The following is a 19,314-nucleotide window of genomic DNA, read 5'->3' as shown; positions in this document are numbered from 1 at the left end:
TTTCCTCCTCATTCTGATGCTCAGTTTGAACTTCAGCAGGTCTTCGCGATTATGTCTACATGCCTAAATGTATTTAGTTACTGCATTGTGATTGGCTAGTCAGATATTTGCATTAATAAGCAGTTGAGCAGGTGAACGCAATAAACTGGCAGGTGAGTGTGCACTGATAAAGAACACAAATACTCTTGGTTAAATCCCACAAACATAAAAAAAAAGTTTGAGCTTAAGCTACATATGGCCTAAATATGGTGACATGGTTTGGTTTGAATAAAAATCAAATGAAATATGTCTTTCAAGGAAAAGAAGCATTAGGCATACAAATACACAAACACCAACAGCCTCATAAATGATTTATTATCAACCGGCACGAAACAGTGTTTATGTACAGGGTCATGAATGAACCTTCATATGTGATGTTTCTGAAAATCAGGTAGATTTTATTTCACTATCAAGCTAACATGTGTGGCATCCCAAACATATCATGTCCGCTAATCTCCATGTTACAAAAAAACAAAAAACCCCAGTTTAAAATATCTAGCCTGAAACAGTTTGCTGCATTATCGTGATTAGTTGGATTAATCTGTTAGGATATAATCTGGTCTACTGTGACTGCGCTGAATTCGTCTGTAATCCTCCGTCTTTTGATTTCTTGACCTTGCAGACAAATGTCTGAAAGACTGAGGAAAGCAAACTTCAGAGATGGACATAACTCTGAAAGCAGTGTCACAGTTTCTGAGCTAAATTCCAGTTGAAACTGGCTATGGTCATCGCACTGCAGTCTGTTACTGTCTGCACTGATACTACGTACAAAATATAATCTTGTGCATTTGTACAACACACACATTAGCTGCAGATGTATCTTCATTACCCACTGTGACATTTGGCATTTGATTTCTTTATGTACTTCTTTTGCTTCTAATCGGACGTGAACTGTAAATTTAGCACCCGTGTCACTTCAGCTCATGCCCCTTTTACATGATGTCAACAAAGCCTATTTAAATTCTAATTCTTCAAACTCAGATGTCTCACAGTATTCCCAGACCTTCAAAGTGAATAAAACAAAACAAAAACAAAACACCTTTTTGAACTAATGAATGCTTTGTGAAAATACGAGAGTTCTTAGCTATTCTTATATTTCTTGTGCAGCGTCCTTGGCTGATTGGAATTTAGCCCTCGTTTCTTTGGCTGACGGCGACACAGTTTCCTTCACAAGTCTCCAGCTAAAGATTTCCTCTGTCAGCTCAATGATATTCTGACCTTCATCATATAATCTCTGTTGTGTTTCTCTTTTTTCTCCACATTCCTCTTTTACACTGTATGTTTCCACAAACCCACAGACCCAATTAATACACACTCATACACATATCCATACACGCATATGTACGGCACACACATGTGCTATGCATATTGATTCATCATAAAACTGTCTCGATCAGGGCTCTCTTCATTTGTCATTCTGCATTTCCTTCCTCTCTTTCTTTGGCATCCTCTTTGTCTTTGTTGCGATGACCTTCTGTCAGACTGTCCAGGAGACCACGCTGATCCCTCTGTGCCTTGCTTTCTTCTTTTAGATCCAACATGAAAAGAAATTTCCAAAGTGTAAATGTCCATACTTGGTATAGTTGCCAGCAAAAATCCAAAAATGGGAAAGCCTATCCTAGCTTACCCACCTGAGGCTTTCTGCTGCCTTTCCTCATCATGTTGCTCCTCTTCTTCCCCTGAAGAGGACTCTGTGTCTACAGACTTCATGTCAAGTGAGGACAAATGGGCCTGTGCCATCTTCTGGACAGCTGAAAATACAAATCAGTTATGATGAATGAAGTTACACTGCAAACATTTTACTAACAAAAATACCAAATTTTCCAATCATCTGTCCATTGTCCTCTAGAGGACAAAGAATAGGTTGATAAAAGAGATTATTGTGTTTGGATTTGTGTATCTAGAGTTGTAATGTTACACATCAACTGTGTGCAATGCGTGTGAAATCTAACACTTGCTCTTTACTAATTTTGGCTTTGATTGATTGACTTAACAAATGATATCCCCTTTGCTCTATTACCGCTATAACAGGATCCTTTGGTTATTTTGGTATGAAACTGGGTGAACAGAACCAGCCATGTGGACCTCATTTAGTTGAGCAGGGTGTGTGTTGTAATTCTACTAAGGGGAAGAGGCTGGGTTTTTGGTATTCCAGTGGTATATAGGGAGTCACAGAGTCATTTTGATGACTACCACTGTTTAGTTAATATTTCTGGATGAACTTCCAAAACTAAATCATCTATCAGTTGCCCTAACCTCCCATCTACAATAAGACCTGTACCATGTTTAAATGAAATACCCTCTCTGATTTTTATTGGGTTAGTTGATGAGGAAGAAGATCTGATGATGTTTTGTCTCCAGATGCAGATTCAGACTTTGAAGATCCATTATCCAGTAGTTCATTTGTCCTCCAGTTATTCACTAAGCCAGAGTTTAATGACTTAGTAAGAGATTCGGATATGCCAAAGGACGCACTTGAGTTTTTTGTGTCTATGCTTTTTCTTTTAATAAGAATCATGAAAAGGATCCTAATCGATTCTTTGAAATGTTCTTTAGATAGAAATAGAATAGCCCTTTATTGCAAATGTATGAGAAGATAGAATAGCCCTTGTATGAGAAATTCTGGAAAATGTGCATTGGCAGCAGTGGGATTCGAACCCACGCCCCCAAAGAGACTGGAGCCTTAAGCCAGCGCCTTAGACCGCTCGGCCACACTACCATTGCTGGCTGACGACTGGGTGCAATGTGTTATAAGTACAATGCAGATGAGTGGAGGTTATTCATTGACAGCTCGAAACAGGACCTATAATGTGTCCTAGTGCACATTATAGGACACATTAGCCAAATGGCTATTATGTCTTGTTAAAAGAAACATATGAAAATTTGCAAAATGTTTTGGAGAAGCAGAGATACAATTAGCACAAATGGACCAAATGTGAAAAAAGGTGACAAAAAAGATTTATTATTTAAACTCAGCATCACTGAATTAGGTCATTTCAACTATTTTCTGCAAAGGTCAGAATTGTTTTTAATTTTTTTTATACGGGTTAGTATAATCATTTTGGAGTTAGGTTTCTAATCGCCTGTCTGGTCATTTATCTAATGATCAATATCCACAGGAAAGGACTATGTCATCTGCATATAGAGACAACAAGTTAATGCCAAGGTGAAGATAAATAATGTTCTATGAAGCAATGAGAATATAACAAACTCATGAAGCTTTTGAGCTATTCAAATAAAGTAAAAATCAATCTTAAAATTTTGTTACATTTTTTTAATGTGGATTTTCAATTTTAAAATATACATGCATGTCTTATGAAAGGAAAATATTTTTGTTATATAAAATTATAAATGCAAACATCACTCAAATAAAACGAGCAAAACCCAGTTAATATTATGAGTGGCAACTGTCATGACTGCAGGTGCCAAAGCCACAATTTGCACAAAAAAGAAGACGCATAAAAACGTCTGTTGTATAGATATTTATAACAACAGAGTTGGTTTTTTTGTGTGTATTTAAGTCTGTGTGACTCTGGTTGCATCTGATAGTGTGTGTGCATGTGCCAGCGAGTGGGTGAGACTGTGTTACAGCTGTGCAGCCATTCTATAATCCAGGATGATCCAGAACAGACTCACAGCTGCCACTGCTCCTAATCTTACATGACACACGCATGCACACACACACACTCTCATTGTGGTTGTGGAAATGTGCGTAGTCCAGACAGATAGAGACCACATGGTGGTTGCCACAGCAGAATTAGGTCTCCCAAATTCTTTCATTTGGTGTCATTTGTTATATAAACAAGAAAAACCAGTGTGTGGGTACAAGGGAAAAACACACACAAAATGATTCGAGTCAGGGTTCATTTACCTTTAAGAGATGGCGGCTGGTAGGTTGACATGTGAACCAGTTTGGCTTTCAAAGCTCCATTTTCCCCAAGAACCCACTGCTGAAATAAAAAATGCAAACCAGGGTTTACAGCTAAAAGTGTACGCAACACTTTTTTGTCTTATTGTTGCCTCAAACAAATGATACAATATAAGAAATCTAATAATCGCTCCTTTCCAGTTGCAAGGATTAGAGCAGAAAGGCAGTAATGCACAATGTGAAGGTTTGTCAGCAAAAGTCAATGAAAAGATAAAACAAAACGTAAAAGCACTTTCATACTTGTAACAGGTAATTATGGAGTAAAGCATAAATAAAAATGCCATCACTTATTCACATATTTGTTGCGTTATTAAGTGAAGATGCAGAATTAGTTGTCACTGTAATGTACATAATGTAAATAATCGAATTTGACATTTCCTATGAAAGCTTTTCTGCAGCTGTTTTAGAAACAGCTTGAAAATGTAGAAGCTGGTTTCAAAACAGAAAAAAAAAATTTCATCATCAATAAGTCAAAATTTCAAGTTATTATTTCAATTTAATAACTTGGAAATTAAAGTTATTTTTTTAGTCTCTACTTCTTTTCTCAGACGTTTGAGTTGGGAAGAGAAATGTTTGAGATACCTATCTGGAAATTTTGACATAATAACCTGAAACTTTGACTTAAATAGCAAAATGTGGGCTTAATGATAACAAAAAAAAACTAAAGAGACATTCACAATGCACATAGAAAGTCGAAACACCACATTTCCAATTATTTCAGAGGCCATGATTGCATTGTACTGTGGTCTTTTGGAACTTATGACTACTGTATCATTGAAATTTGATTCAAACCTTTTACTGCTGGATCTTTAACTTGTATAATTCACATGCATATCTACCTGATGTGGGCTGCTGTCTTCTTCTGGTGATGGTGGGTCCGTCAATCTGAACAGCGTGGCAGGTGTCGGCCTCCGACGACGAATCTGCAGAAGAGAGAGATACAAGAGGTTTTTTTCTTTAGGGCTTCACTGCTTCAATAATCAGCATTCATTTATTCTAAACTGTGGTTTATGGCATGTATGCAGAGGACTTGTTCTTTGAAAGTTAGATGCATTAAAAAAATAAATGCATATCATTATGCAACAACATTCAAGAGACTGTCCAGCTTGTTTGTGAATGAGGATTACGTTTTATGATAGAAGGCAGAAGGATTATTTAAATTATAAATAAATCTAAATAAGGATTATTTAAATTTATTTCCTTTTCTGCTACAAGTTCCTATCGCTTGGATGAAATCACAGTTCTTTTGTAACATGTTTACAGTATGTCTCCATCATACAAAGCAGCCGGTACTTCTTCATCTCCTTGTCTTATATGTGTGAAGCAGGGAGAGTCAAAGTAACCACAAAACACACAAAACATTAAATATACACCCAACTGCCAAATTGTTAGGCACACCTGTTCAACTGCTAGTTAATGCAAATATTTAATCAGCCAATCACATGACAGTGCATTTATGCATAAAAACATACGGAAATAAAGTTCAAGCCTTTCTTTACATTTCTTGAAGAAAGATGATTTAAGTAACTAGAGTTAAGTTTAACTAGAGTTTACAGAGACTATGAAAAGAAAATATGCCTTGTTAATGTCAGAGGTCAGAGTGGAATAGTCAGACTGCTTTGAGCTGAAAGGAATGCAGCAGTAACTCAAATGAAAACTTGCTACAACCAAGGCAGCATTGAAGAGCAGAAGAAGAACATGTTGAACCTTGAAGCAGATTGGTTGCAGCAGCAGACCACACCAGGTGCCACTCCTGTCAGCTAAGAGCAGGAAACTGAGGCTACAGTTTGCACAGGCTCAACAAAATTGGACAACAGGAGTTTGGAAAAATGTAGCCTGATCTGGTCAGCCTTAATTTTAGCAGCAGCAACATTTTTTCTTTTCTAAGTTTACCTTTTTGTGTTTGAGTCCTGCATTTGGGCCCACTTCCTACCTGCCACAGCAGTCATGACACTGCTGGAGTGTAATGGTGTGGGAATATTTTCTTGGCGCACTTTGGGCACCTTAGTACCAACTGAGTATTGTTCAAACGCCACCGCCTCTGTGTTGTTGCTGAGTATGTCTGTCCCTTTATGACCACATGTATTTTCCAGCACCTTGTAGGGTCTATTCAATGAAAAATGAAGGCATTTCTGAAGGTATAAGAGGGCCCAACTCAGTACTAGCAAGTGTCCGATGAGTGTTTATCTACAGCATATCCCGACCTGTCACATTCCTCTGATAGTTGGGCATTACAAAACTAAGCCTGTCAGTAATATGACTTGTAAATGAACTCTCTAACTTTTAATTTGGTTCAAAAAGATGCAATTTGAGGCCACGGGGCAAAATTTTGCTGTATTCGTCACCTCCTGTGACACGTGAATACATTGTATTAGTAATGCTCTTGTATTCTTGGACCTTCAGTTTATATTTTACTTTCCCATAACATTTCAAAGTGAAATAATGTACTTTTTCATGCACTATTTCTGGATAGTTTTCAGATTAAGATTTTAAAGCAGAGTTGTTAAGGTCATTTCCAGGTTTCAAAGTTCCAAAAGCAAAATACACAACACCTGGGTAAATAAATTACTGATTGAAAATACCATATTTACAAATCTGCTCCACACTAAATAAAGTAGGCACAATTAAGAATTTATTTTATAGAAACAGCAAAAATCCAATAATATAACACTGTTAGGATCCTTATTGTGTCATTTCATAGATTTTTTACTTGTAATTAGATTGATTACATTTTCTCACCATTATTTTTATAACTTGTTATTTATGGAAAACACACACTATACTCATCGCCGGCTCTATTTTGTGATGTGTGATGGTGATAACATTGTTATGAGATACAAGTGGCTGCCAAGCCAATCACAGCGAAGAGTGTAGGCATTGAAATGTGTGGGCAGCTTTCACTCTGGAGTAACTCTCACAGCTTCTGCTTCCCTTTGTGCACTGCATTCATCCATATTCATGAGTCACACACTAGAATTAAATATGCAGCCCCTTTTTTTGGGGGGGGCATCCTATTAGAGGTTAAAGATGTGTTAACATGAAAATATGAGTGTGGCAATCCAATAAACACATAAAACATGTGCACACAGCACTCAGGAGGGGAAAAAAGGCATGTGGGGCCAAAGGACCAAACCACATTTGGAGCACCTGTCTGAGAGCCTCTTCAGACATAGTGGCCTATGTTTTGTTAACACTGTAGTCGGAAGGTCAAGCACCTGCAGGGAACATATTTTATTTTCATCAGATCCTTGTTGTGCATGTCTGAAATTCCTGTAAATACCACTGATTGCTCAGTGTGGCTGCAGTGGACGTTTGATTTCACTGGAAACAAATTAATGTTTCATAGTTCCTCCTCACATGCTGGGCTTATTGTGTTTGTTATTTTAGAATAATAAATCATTTTAACATTGTATTTTATAATATGGACCTTATTATTTAGGTGATATTCTATTCTTCAGGTTTTTAAAAACTGTATTACCCAAAGCGTTTTTTGAAAATGCATTTTATTGGTCCAATAATGTCTTAAACCAGTGAGGTCCAAGTTATCATGTTATCATTGATGATAAGAAGTAACCTTAACCCTAAAAAATGCAAAGTTTGTTTTTGACATCAGCTGTTGGTTTTATGATATTTATCTTTTATCCCCTGATTGCTTTTTGAGACTTCTGAGGCGACTTTTCAGGGGACAAAGTCCCTCTGACATGTTCTGATAGCATAGGGTTAAGGCTGAGGATTAGGATACTGATAGAGGGACAATAAAGATAGCAACACACAAAACTGAGTGAGGGGTCTGACAAAAATTTGGAAAACAAAAAGCAGAAGGAGAGTTCTTTAAAGAAGTTTGGGCTATTGTTTAAAACATAACAGAAACCTCTCTAAATGAATTATGTCTAACATTTCCTTTTAATAGCTAACTCTTTACTCTGTACTTATCAATATCCAGAAAAGGTCAACTTATTGATCATATTTTTCAATCCACTTAGAAATGTAATGTGTTTTAAATGTTACTGGAACTCGTTGATCGATGCTTTGGGGTTATAAGAAGCCTTTTTCTGTTGCCGCTACCATCAAAACACAGACACGTCTAGAAAGGCAAATTTAAGCAGCAGCATGGGTTCTAAGTTTAGTGGTCATGTAGTAAATCATTAATCCCACACCCCATTTTTTTTGTAGGTCAGATGACCTTTAGTTGCATAACATTCAACTCCAATGCGTCATACTGGATGTTTAAATGAACAATGACAACACTGAGTGGGGGGTAGTGACCTAAAAAGCCTTTTACGCAAAAATAACTTCTGTGCTTAATGATTAAATGCATGCACTAAAAGTATAAAACTGTGTACACAAAACACTTTTCAGGGAATAATCCTTTGCAGAACTTGATTTGACCACAACACGACTCATGACTTCGGACTTTTGACCTGGTTTTTTTTGTGTAGCGTTGGCCTGGATAGTGGAGAACAGGAGCTGAACCCACACAAATTAAAGAAAACACAATTGATGCACTTGAAAATAGAAACTTCCCATTGGAAGACTGGAACTGTCTTGTTTATTTTATTCTCCTGCTACCACCTCCCTTTGTCAGCTACAGTCACTTCATCTAGGTCTGAAGATTTACCAATATTAAGACCAATATTAAGCCATCAGCCCACTCTGTAAATAGCATTAATGATTAACAGGGGTGCGTATGCTGGGTTTGTAAGAATAAGACCCTATTAGACTTTAGAGCTTTTTATTTGTGCTCTTGGCAGGAGCTGCCCTCGCCCTTGATTCATTCCTCAGTCATCCACAGCTAATCTCTTTCTTTTTAATCAGTCATCTCCTTGGCTGATGATTTTCCTCCTTTTGCGTGTCTTGTTCGGCTTCTGTCAGCTATCTTTGTCTCTTTTCTTCTGCCGTTTTTCCCTTTCCAGCTCAATGTGTTCCGTTTATTCCTGCCTTTATTTTGATTTATTCTAGATGTTTCAGTCGCTATCGACGGGCGGCATTTCTCAAGGACCACAAAAGGACAAGAAACTCTTGATGAGACCTCACAAGACAGTAAGAGAAGGTGGCTAAAACCTCAGTAAACCAAAATCTCAAGGACAGAAAAGAAAAAATACACTTCAGCACTGCTCCTGCAGCTCTCCACTTGTTTTTTGAAACAAATTCCACCACTGGACGGAAACAGAAGTATTACAAGACAGATCCTATTAACTAGTCATGCTGTTGCACTCACACATGCATACAGTAGAGGCTCAAGACTGTTTGGTGGCAGCTCATCTACTTGTCATAGTAGAAAGATTTAGGTAAGCAAGCTGATATTGTCCATAACATGAATTAGCATGTTGTGTGAGCTCTGATGTGCTCTGTTGGCACACTGGAAGAGCTGTTAATGATGCCAAAATATCATGTGACTTTGTGCATGTGTAGCTCAGGTGTAACTTATAATCAAAATGCTTTTAAAATCAAAGTAAGCACAATTTATTTTTAAGTATTAAAAAAATCAGCTCTGACTGCCTATTATGCTCTTGCAATTTTGGATTTAAAGTTATTACTCTCTCCTCTTTCACTCATGGGACCTTAAAAAAAACTGTCAAAATAACTGCCTGAGTCATTACTAGGATCGCTGCCAGGGTACAAGACTTCCTTACAGAGGAAATTTGCTGAATATAAGTCATTGCTGAGGTCTGGCCTCACAGGATTTGAATCTCCTCTTTTTCTACTTGTTGTTGTGTCACTTTTACTGTATGTATGAATTTGAAATCACTTCCTTTTATGTGTGTGTACACTGATGCCGAAGACGGTCATTTCTAGTTTAGCTTTTTAAAAAGTGATCAAGAAATTCAGCCGATGAGGTGCTATCAAGGTCTTTCGAGCTAGGAACCCATTCCCAGAAGGACTTGCTACATGTTGGGTTAAGTTATCGATGAGAGTTGTGGTTTTAAGCATTCCTACAAGTCTCATTCCACATGATATGACCACAGGGCATTTTTGGTCAGTTAGAAAGAAGAAATTCGAAGATTATGATACAGTTTTCCAAAACTATAGATCACAAAGCTCTTTTTGCAGGTGAATATTTATCTCCTCAGACTGTTTCCTTGTATCTCTGTGTGTGCAGGACTTCCTTAGTTTGATCCCGTCCCTCTTATTTTCATCAACAGATGCCTGAGGATTATTATTTTGTGCACACTGTTCCAGCAGACTTATGGTCACTTTGGTGACGTGATGGCTTCAGAAACACAGAAAATGAAGCCCTGTAACCTTACTCCTACTTTGAAGGAAATGTGCTTCTTCAGGGTCCTCCTGATATATAATGTCTCTGGCTTCTTGCAGTCTTATTTAATCAGTGGAGGAAGATTGCCATAATCTTACTAAGATCTGAGCTGATAAAACTGCCAGAGCATCTTATAGACAAAACGAGTGAAGAAGTGAACAAGTCTATCAGGTAGAGTATAGCAACTGATTAGCATCAGACTGTATTTAAATTAAAATATCACTCAGAATTGTGCCATCATTGTGCATGGGCTTGCTTAGAAAAGCAAATAAATGATCCCTTCTGTACTGGACAGGGTATGAATCAAACAAACAGAAAACCCAGAGACCAAGAGTGGGCTGTAAACAGCAGATGCAGCAGAAAATATCTGCCCAGAACTTATTGATTTATTAGGCTGAAACAAGCTTTCCAAACAGATGCCATTTGAAATTTTCCAAATCTCCTACTTGGAAAAAAAAAGAACATTTCTTACTCTGCACCTGGTCTCCAGTGAAACTTCCCTTAAGGGAGCGACTGAAGAAATGAACATCTCCTGCACAAGGAATGGATAAGCCTGTCATTTGCTGCTTTTTGTGTCCAAATATTACCTCATTGGCAACTTTGTGACCTTTATGGGCTCTTGTCTTTAACACCACCAATAACATATGCACATCTCTGCTCATACTGTACAGCATAATACCTTCCCTCTTCACCCTGCCCTGCACTGTTTGCATTGACCAGCGCTCGCTTTGGGATGATTCAGCATAAGCAACAGATAACGGATCTGACTTTACATAATATGCTCACCACCTCCACGAGCGTATGAGTAATACCTTCTACATTTTGCTTCTTGTGTGTGGTAAAGGATTTATTACTCAGGCGCAACTAATTTTTAATGCCACAAATAGTCCTTTATCCCTCACATCCTCCTCCTCCTCTTCCTCCTCCATTCGGATGGAAGGGCAAAGAAATCTCATCAACTTTAAGGACTCCAAAAAAAATCTGTAGCTGCAGAGCTCTGCTTAATTCCAGCACTGCCCATACCCTGCTGCCCACAGAGTAACATACAAACATCAAAACACAGTTTTGCAAAGTCTTGCTAGAGCAGTCTGTCAGCCTCCGTGTTAAGCACTGATGCCCCTGAAGAAGCATTAATGATGGAACTGCAGGCGAGCACGTTTTAGATATTTACTTTTAAAATGTACAGATGCAGTTACCCAGCCTGAGCTTAACAATCCTTCCACACACACACTCATCTCCACAACCACTGTCATCATCCGTGTAGGCTACAGCCACACTCCCTCAGATCTCACCATCTCCACCTGTCGCGGGTCCAGCTGGGTGGGCACGGAGGAAGGCACGGAAAATTGGATCTTCCTCCTCGCATCCGCGTCTGCCTCTCGGTCCATCACCTCCGTCTCTGCGGGGAACAGCAGCAGCAGCAGCAGCAGCAGCAGCAACGAGTCCCGCCTGTCACCTCCGCAGCCGAGCGCACAAACCTAGAGTCCAGAGGAGGTCAGCTTCAGTGGAACCGCCTGTGGAAAAACTGCAGTAAAGTGCTTATACTTGACAAAAACTCGCCGTCAGTGAGTAAACAGCGGCATCTCTCTCTGTCCCGGCGATCCTCTGGTCTCTGGAGTTCCGTTTAACAGCAGCGATCAGCTCCTCTTCCCCGCCTCCCCGCCAGTCTCCCCTCCCCTTCCTCTCACACTTTGTCCGCTGACCTTAATGCGTGAGGAGGAAAGAAGAGCAGTGAAGGTTTTGTTGCCTTTACTGGAGCCGCAAACTTTGCGCATTTGCATTTTAAAGTTGTCCGATAAAGAAATCTACCCGAATGAAGGGGAAATTGAAGAAAAAAAGCGAGGAAGTTACACAACTTCAAAGAATTTCACAAACTGATAAACAACTAAAGTCAGCATCGAGTCATAGTGAACTAAAAGAAACGAATTTTAAGATATTACGAAGATGCCACTCACTGCTATCTTAGCAAAAATGTGCCGAATCCTGGTTGGGAAGAAATAGATTTTTTAATTTTAATTAATTAACGAAGTAATTAATTTTAGGTAGGCACTTAAGGTCGTATTTTATTGCACTGACGTTGAGTGCAAATTTGCGTGCTCACTTTGAGGACGATCAACAAACTGGAAATATAAATAAATAAAGATCTAATCGCTTCCCCTCTTCCAGAGGCAAAAGTATTAACCTCTGCTTTCGCCGGTGCCCACCTTGGCTTTACCATATGCACAGCGAATATCTGCGAGGCACTCAGTTGCCATGACAACAGCTTTTCTTCTTAGAGAGCTGGCAGTGCAGGAAGTGTGTTGGAGTGTGTGCTTCGGCATAAGTTCGAGGAGAGGCAGGGCAAGAGAGGACAAATGCATTTGTCAGCGCGCAACACAATCAGCGGCCAAGCTGTCACGAACTGTCATTTATTTGTACGTGGGATCCGCCTGAAACAGCATGTAGGCTGTTTCAGGCGGAAGTGTCCTATTTTTCATGTGTCATGCAATTCGTAAAGAAGTGGAAAAAGGTAAACTTTCACCCAAATCATTATGTTTTCCTAAAAGTCAAACAACAGGATACATTTGGTGACTAAATATAACCAAAAGGAGATTGAAAAACAAACTTTTCTAAAGGCTTTCTCCTTGTGGTGTATATTGTGTGTATATTGGAAAACGAACCAGATGCCCCTGTAAGCAGAGGGCCCCATGGTTGATCCCACTTGCCACAAGCCCAAGGGTTCACCCTCTACTGAAGTACTGGACTTGAGAAAAGCTCTGGACATCTGCCAGCTTCAAGAAGAGTTGCTAATGACAGCAAACTCAGGCCTGCTGGGCGAGGTCTGCAGATAAAAGAGCTCGCCACCTTGGACATTTTAAAAGAGCCCATCTGTGGCTCAGCTCCGTTTCAGTTCGTCTGTCGTCCTTGAAAACATAATGTATGTTTGCGAGCACTTTCAACAACACGTGACACCAAGCAACACTGGGATGACAAGTCAGCACCATCTTATGGCCAAAAGTAAAGAAATCACTTCACTGAGGGGAGGTTTGAATGCAAGTAAATATATGATAGTCCAAACTCACGACACAGCACAAAAATGAGCAGAGCTGAAGGTGAAATATTTATAAGATTATTGTGTTATTATAAATGTAATGTAGAATCCACAACAGATCATATATGTGAGCGTTCCTGTGTGGCACTGTGTAGTTACTGAAACCACCAGAAGGTGGCGACAACTGCTAAGAAAAAGCAGCCATTTCTAATTTCTTATGACTGACGTTTGCACAGAGCGATATTTAAATTTTTACATTTATAGTTCAAAGTATTGAAATAACAAGAATATTTATTTGCAATATTTAAAAATATGAATATTTCAATATATTTCACAAAACCTCAAAGCAATAAAACATGATGCAAATATCCACAGATTTACTTCTGCTGAAGAAGGTAAATATTTGGCTGTGTTTATTTACAACACACTCTAAATTAAAAACGTCGTTCCATCCTCTCTTGGAAAAGCTGAAAATGCGTAATTTTATTATATTTTACCGAGGACGTCGTGTATTTGCTTTCTATTTCCAGCAGGTGTCACCCATACATAACTGTGGAAAGAGTAGTCACTGAGAATTTCAGTGATATGTGAACCGAGCCGTAAAATATAGATGTTTATAAGATTGATAGAACCAAAGGCTTGGCAGTTCAGGACATATGAGGCCAAATTAACTTTAAAGCTTCTCCTAATCTCTTCATTTTCCTCTTTAAATATAATAACTCAAGGCAGATATAGAATAAACAAAACTATACAATACTCTTCTCCAGGTTTTAAACCTTTTCAATCATAGCGGAGGGGAAAATGCATTTATTTGTTCATTTAGTTCTTACTTTTAATCTGAGCTGTGACATGACGCCTTTGGTGACTCCTAAAACCGAGAATCTCGAACTCTCCTTTTGCCTGCAGGATAATGTAATGATATGATGATATGCATGACGTGTCTTCATTATTTAAATGTCCATTTGATGTAAGTGTATGTTTGGCATTTAATAGTGAAAGAAAAATAGCATGAAATTCTTCTTATTGGGTTTGAGCTTTTGTTATTAACCCAAAGGACTCCTGAAAATGGCACATAATATCTCTCATTAACCTCCATTCACATTTGTGCCCGTGTATGACTTTTATCAGAGATTTAAATGTGTGAAACAATAAAAAATAAAAATACTTGTCTGTCAGGCACTTTGGTTTTTCCACTGAGAATGCACAAATTACACAGCGGTCAGTCGAGTGAGGCTCAATAGCATGATGATGATGATGATGCTGATAAGCCTCCCCACCACCCACCCCGCCTTTCGTTCTTGCTTCTCTCTACCTCTTGCCTTGCCCCATCTTCTGGCCCCTCTCTGCAATCTGTGCCTTCGCCACCTTTGGCGTCAGTCCGGCCGCTGGCACCTGTGCCAGTCCTGGCAACCCAAACCAAGACGCCTTGCTAAGCTCAGTTTAACTGATTCGTTTAGGCAATTGCACTCTGACTCTGATCTGTATGAACGGCAACTTACTCATCCCAGACCTTTGTGTGGGGTGTGGGCACGCTGGTTTGCTCAAGTTTCTGTTGATGGAATCGGGGATGAGTTCAGTTGCTGTTTGTTTTTTTGGGCCAATATACTGTTTCACTGAAATACTTCCAAAATGTTCCCATATGTGGATGATTTCCATCATCATGATTTTCTTATCCTACACAGCTCATTTTAGATCTCCGCGCTGGGGATATTTGTTGTGGCGCAGCCAACTATATGAATGCTATTACATGTATATTACAATTAATGCTATAAGGGGATTTTCCTACATCTTCTATACGAGATTAACCCAATTTTCCCCAAAGATGGAGGTTAAGAGAAGCAGCCTAAATCCTACGTTTCTTTTTTTTTGTGCCATCCTCTCCTTATTCCATTTTCTCTTTCAGCTCAGTGACAGATGGCGAGTCCCTCTCCCCCAGGGGAAGCCAGTCTCTGTGAATGCGGCCGCATGTCAATCACCGGCTCTCATGTGATGGCTCTTGCCAATGACGTGCCAGCCATATGGGCCTGGCATCAGAGCTGGTATGTAACCCACCCAGTCCTGCCTCTGAGGTGCCACACGGCTCCCTCCTCGCGTTTGGGCTGAGGATAGCAGCAGTAGACAGAGCAGGGTGGCAGGAGAGGAGAGAGAGGTGTGAGAGCAGAACGCAGCGCCTCGCTCGCACAAGCATCCGTGCAGGGCGTGTGGATGTGATGCCCACCCGGAGAGAGATGGTGTAAACAAACCCGCTTTGCCCCGTCACTGAGCTCCACCACGGAGGTAGGTTGCACAATTCTAGTCAGTAGACTATCAGATAATGATCCAGATTTGTTTTTGTCTTTGTGCTGATGTCTCTTACAGCCACGGTTAGGGGAGGGTAATTTGGGTTTCGATGCCAGATTGAGATAATGTAATGCTTTAAACCTGTTTTGGAAGAAGGGTGCAGTTTTCCTGGCTCTTTTTGATCATTGTATCGCAAGCGATATGATCAGATTGGGCTTGTAATCTTTTTTTAAGGCTTTTTCATTTTTGTTATATATATATATATATATATATATTAATGTTTTTATTATCGGAGGACATCGATCATTCTGTGTTTCATAGATTTCGTTTAAATAAATCCACACTGACCCTCAAGAGATAGGTTCTACTTGTCACTTTTGGCATTCATAATTTGCATTTTATTGTCTTAGAAAATGAGCAGCATGTGTGTGTGCGTGTGTGTGTGTGTGTGTGTTTGTGTGTGCTCTTGCATGATTCACGTCAGAGCACTGTGGGGGTAGTATTCTCCACAGAGATACATAGGCTAATTGACAAGGTATTGGTAGGCATTAATTACATTGTGCTTACAAGATTAGATAAAAAATACGCCCTTGGACACCAAACGCACAGCTGAGCTCAGGGTAGTGAGAACCTGAGGAGATCTGTGGATGTGGCAGCTTTTATAATATCTTTACATTTAATTTTAGCACAGAACATGTCTATTTAACCCGTGTCGTCGGTGAATGTGGTGACATGAATTCGGAGAGGATTTACATTTTGACTAAGTTGGTTTCAGAAAAAATAAATAAATAAATAAATTATGAGGAGAAATTTAATTAAAAGCTAGATTTGTGTAACTTAAAAAGAGCTTTGATTGGGCTGGAATCTCTGACGGAAAAGAAAGGTATTGATAGAATTATTTAAAAAAACAAACAGTCAAGGTCAGTATGAAAACATACTCTAATTTTCGCTCACAAATCTATGATTTATTTATCTATTAAGTCCAGACAAACTAAAGTCCTCAGATGAGGATTTATCTGTAGCCTGCGTGATCTGCGAAGGTGTGCCAAACAGGGTTCATGAACCCGCAGAGAGTTTACTGAGGTTCTGGTGCATTTCATTTTTACACTATCTGGATGTTATAAGTTAAACGCATATATCTAATTTTTTTTCACGATTAAGATTAAAAAAATAGAAAAAGGTGTATTTTAAAAATGTAATTTTTAACAAAAATCTGTTTGCTCCCTTGGTCCTGTGTGCGGCCTGTGTGTAATGGAATTCCTCCAAGTTGGTAATTTATTGGACAGAGGAGGGACCCGCACCCCAGTGAGCCCCTTGGGGATTCAGCAGAAGCAGGCCAGTCTGCGCCGTGCTGCTGGAGGGAACAGATCGAAGCACATGCTGAGGCCGAACAGTGGCCTACACGGTTACTTGCCTGAAGAATAAACCAAATGCATCTGATTTTCTTAAAAAAACGATAGTACTAAATTATAAAGTTTTTATTAAGAGAATCTCCCATAAATATGTTTTTGCTATAATTTTTTTTAAAAGGTGGAAACATTAAGTTTTCGTGACGAGCAATTTTATACGGCCAATTTGGTTAAGCACAATGTGAAACTAAATTGATTCAAATTGAAATAAATATTAAATGTATGCATTTATTTTTTTACACAAAAGATGACAGTTTTTTTTTTTGTTTAGCAATTGAACAATATTTCATGGCATATAGATAACCTGTCTTGTAGAATTTTGAACCCTAGGTGATGGGATAATTTTACAAACTGTCATAGCTCTATAGCTCTAGGTTGTCTCTTTTTCAAACAAAGATGTAACCCACTGTGGAACAGCTGGGATACCCTGCTTGGTGGATTTCAGTCTGAAGAAGCCTTGACGTTCAACGCAAAACTCGGTGATATAAGCCACAGGGCACTCTCACTGCTTATAAAATAATTAGCGAATAATAACTGTTTTTTTTGTTTCTTTCTTAAGATTAGGGACGTCTAGAAGCTACGACCCTATGAGGGCTCACCGGAGATTTTTTTGCAATGCGTGCTTGTTGGTGCGTAAAAAGCAGGGCGCCCAACAGCCAGGCTGAAGCGCTGTTTGTCTGTCTTGCAGGTTGCATGCCACAATGTTGAGCCGTCTGTTCAGCGAGGTGCTGCCAGACGTCCAGAGGCTCGCAGCCGACTGGGTGGAGGACAATGAGGTCGAGGACTCCAAAGCCAAGGAAGATGACCACGAGCCCTGCCACCTCGAGGAGGACGAGCTGGACGAGCCACTGGAAGGCAGCAGTCGAGCTGAGTCTGAGATGGCCGGCGACGATGATGAGGACGAGGAGGCCGAGGAAGAGGAGTGTGGGGATGAGAACAGCGGGGACAAACCCAAGAAGCGCGGCCCAAAGAAACGTAAGATGACGGCGGCTCGCGTGGAGCGCTCCAAGATGCGTCGGGTAAAGGCAAACGCTCGGGAGCGCATGCGCATGCACGACTTGAATTCCGCGCTGGACAACCTGCGCAAGGTGGTGCCCTGCTATTCAAAAACCCAAAAACTCTCCAAGATCGAGACTCTGAGGCTGGCCAAGAATTACATATTAGCCCTCGGGGAGATTTTACGCAACGGAAAGCGTCCAGATGTGGTGACCTACGTGCAGATGTTGTGCAAAGGCCTGTCCCAGCCCACCACCAATCTGGTGGCAGGCTGCCTGCAGCTCAACACCAGGAACTTCCTAACTGAACAGTGTTCAGACGGAGCCCGATTCCACATGCCGAGTTCTCCTTTCTCGGTCCATCCCTACTCGTACCGGTGTTCGCGCATCTCCAGCCCTCATTACCAGCCCGGAACCGGTGCTCTCAACTTGCGAAGCCACTCCTACGGCTCTGGATACGAGGCCGTGTACCCGCCTGGAGGCACGTCCCCTGACTACAGCAGCCCGGACTACGAAGGCCAGCACAGCCCTCCCGTGTGCCTGAACGGCGGACTCTCCGGGAGGCAGCAGGAGTCCTCTGAGACTGACAGGAACTATCATTACTCTGTGCACTACTCTGGACTGACCACTTCTCGACCCAGCCACAGCATACCCTTTGGGCCTTCGGGTACGCGCAGTGGTGGTGCGCACTCAGAAAACATTCCACCATTCCACGACGTACACTTGCACCACGACAGGGCGCCCCCATACGAGGATCTCAATGCCTTTTTCCACAATTGATTCCATACTACGGTCCAATCAGGCTTATTGACATTCTAATGACAATCCTATAATGTTTAATATTGTTTGGGAAACAAGAAGAGTCTCTAAAGGGAGGTGATGGAGGTGGCAGAAAGAGTCTTTTGATTATCTTCTGTATTCTACTGATGTCATCCCTATACTGTTGTACATCATATCAAAGTGTGTCCAGTATTATCCTGTATGCAGAATGAGTGCAACTGACATAAACAATGTATAGGCCAACATGAAACATGTTATGACTCAAACGACTTAAAATAAAAAAGTGTTTTCTAATCGTCTGAAATGAGCGAACAAATCTTCTTTCTTTACTAGGGGAGCTTTCATTCAGTTACTGCAATATATCATGAAAATAATTCATAAAAAAGGTTCCTTGAAAATAAAAAAAAAATAAAAAAATAGCACTTAACGGTTGTAACTCAGTAATATTTTTTAATATAACTAGGTGCAAATTTTCCCTGTGGTCAGCCAACCCTGTAAACAACACATTAAAGTCGCTTTTCGCAGAATACACAGGTCCTACAGCTCACTCGCTCTCAGGGCAGTGAAAGATTTACAGTAGACAGATTAGAGCAGCA

General features: G+C 40.1%; 1 protein-coding gene, 1 non-coding gene and 1 pseudogene across 3 annotated transcripts; 1 reads left to right on the top strand and 2 right to left on the bottom strand.

Moving 5' to 3' along the window:
- Positions 1 to 337: 337 nt before the first annotated feature.
- Positions 338 to 12,478, bottom strand: LOC146703248 (uncharacterized). Its single transcript, XM_085466373.1, has 7 exons — positions 12,406 to 12,478; positions 11,784 to 11,926; positions 11,516 to 11,701; positions 4,807 to 4,890; positions 3,911 to 3,989; positions 1,671 to 1,790; positions 338 to 1,564 (listed from the first exon to the last, which is right to left on the bottom strand). Exons 1-7 carry the CDS (start codon positions 12,476 to 12,478, stop codon positions 1,452 to 1,454), a joined length of 798 nt encoding a protein of 265 aa, XP_085322499.1. The 3' UTR covers positions 338 to 1,451.
- trnal-aag (transfer RNA leucine (anticodon AAG)) lies at positions 2,677 to 2,758 on the bottom strand. Its single transcript has one exon. It is a non-coding gene; the product is annotated as a tRNA-Leu (tRNA).
- Positions 12,479 to 15,164: 2,686 nt separating the features above from the next.
- LOC146703247 (neurogenic differentiation factor 2 pseudogene) lies at positions 15,165 to 19,026 on the top strand (annotated as a pseudogene). Its single transcript, XR_014921970.1, has 2 exons — positions 15,165 to 15,531; positions 17,632 to 19,026. The product of XR_014921970.1 is annotated as a neurogenic differentiation factor 2 pseudogene (transcript).
- The last annotated feature ends 288 nt before the right edge of the window (positions 19,027 to 19,314 follow it).

Source organism: Copadichromis virginalis, linkage group LG8, assembly GCF_057382275.1.
Source record: "Copadichromis virginalis isolate Kocher_CV1m ecotype Utaka linkage group LG8, C_Virginalis_male_GT1.1, whole genome shotgun sequence".
NCBI lineage: Eukaryota > Metazoa > Chordata > Actinopteri > Cichliformes > Cichlidae > Copadichromis > Copadichromis virginalis.
Note: the sequence above shows the minus strand (reverse complement) of the source record. Positions and strands in the feature narration are given on the sequence as shown.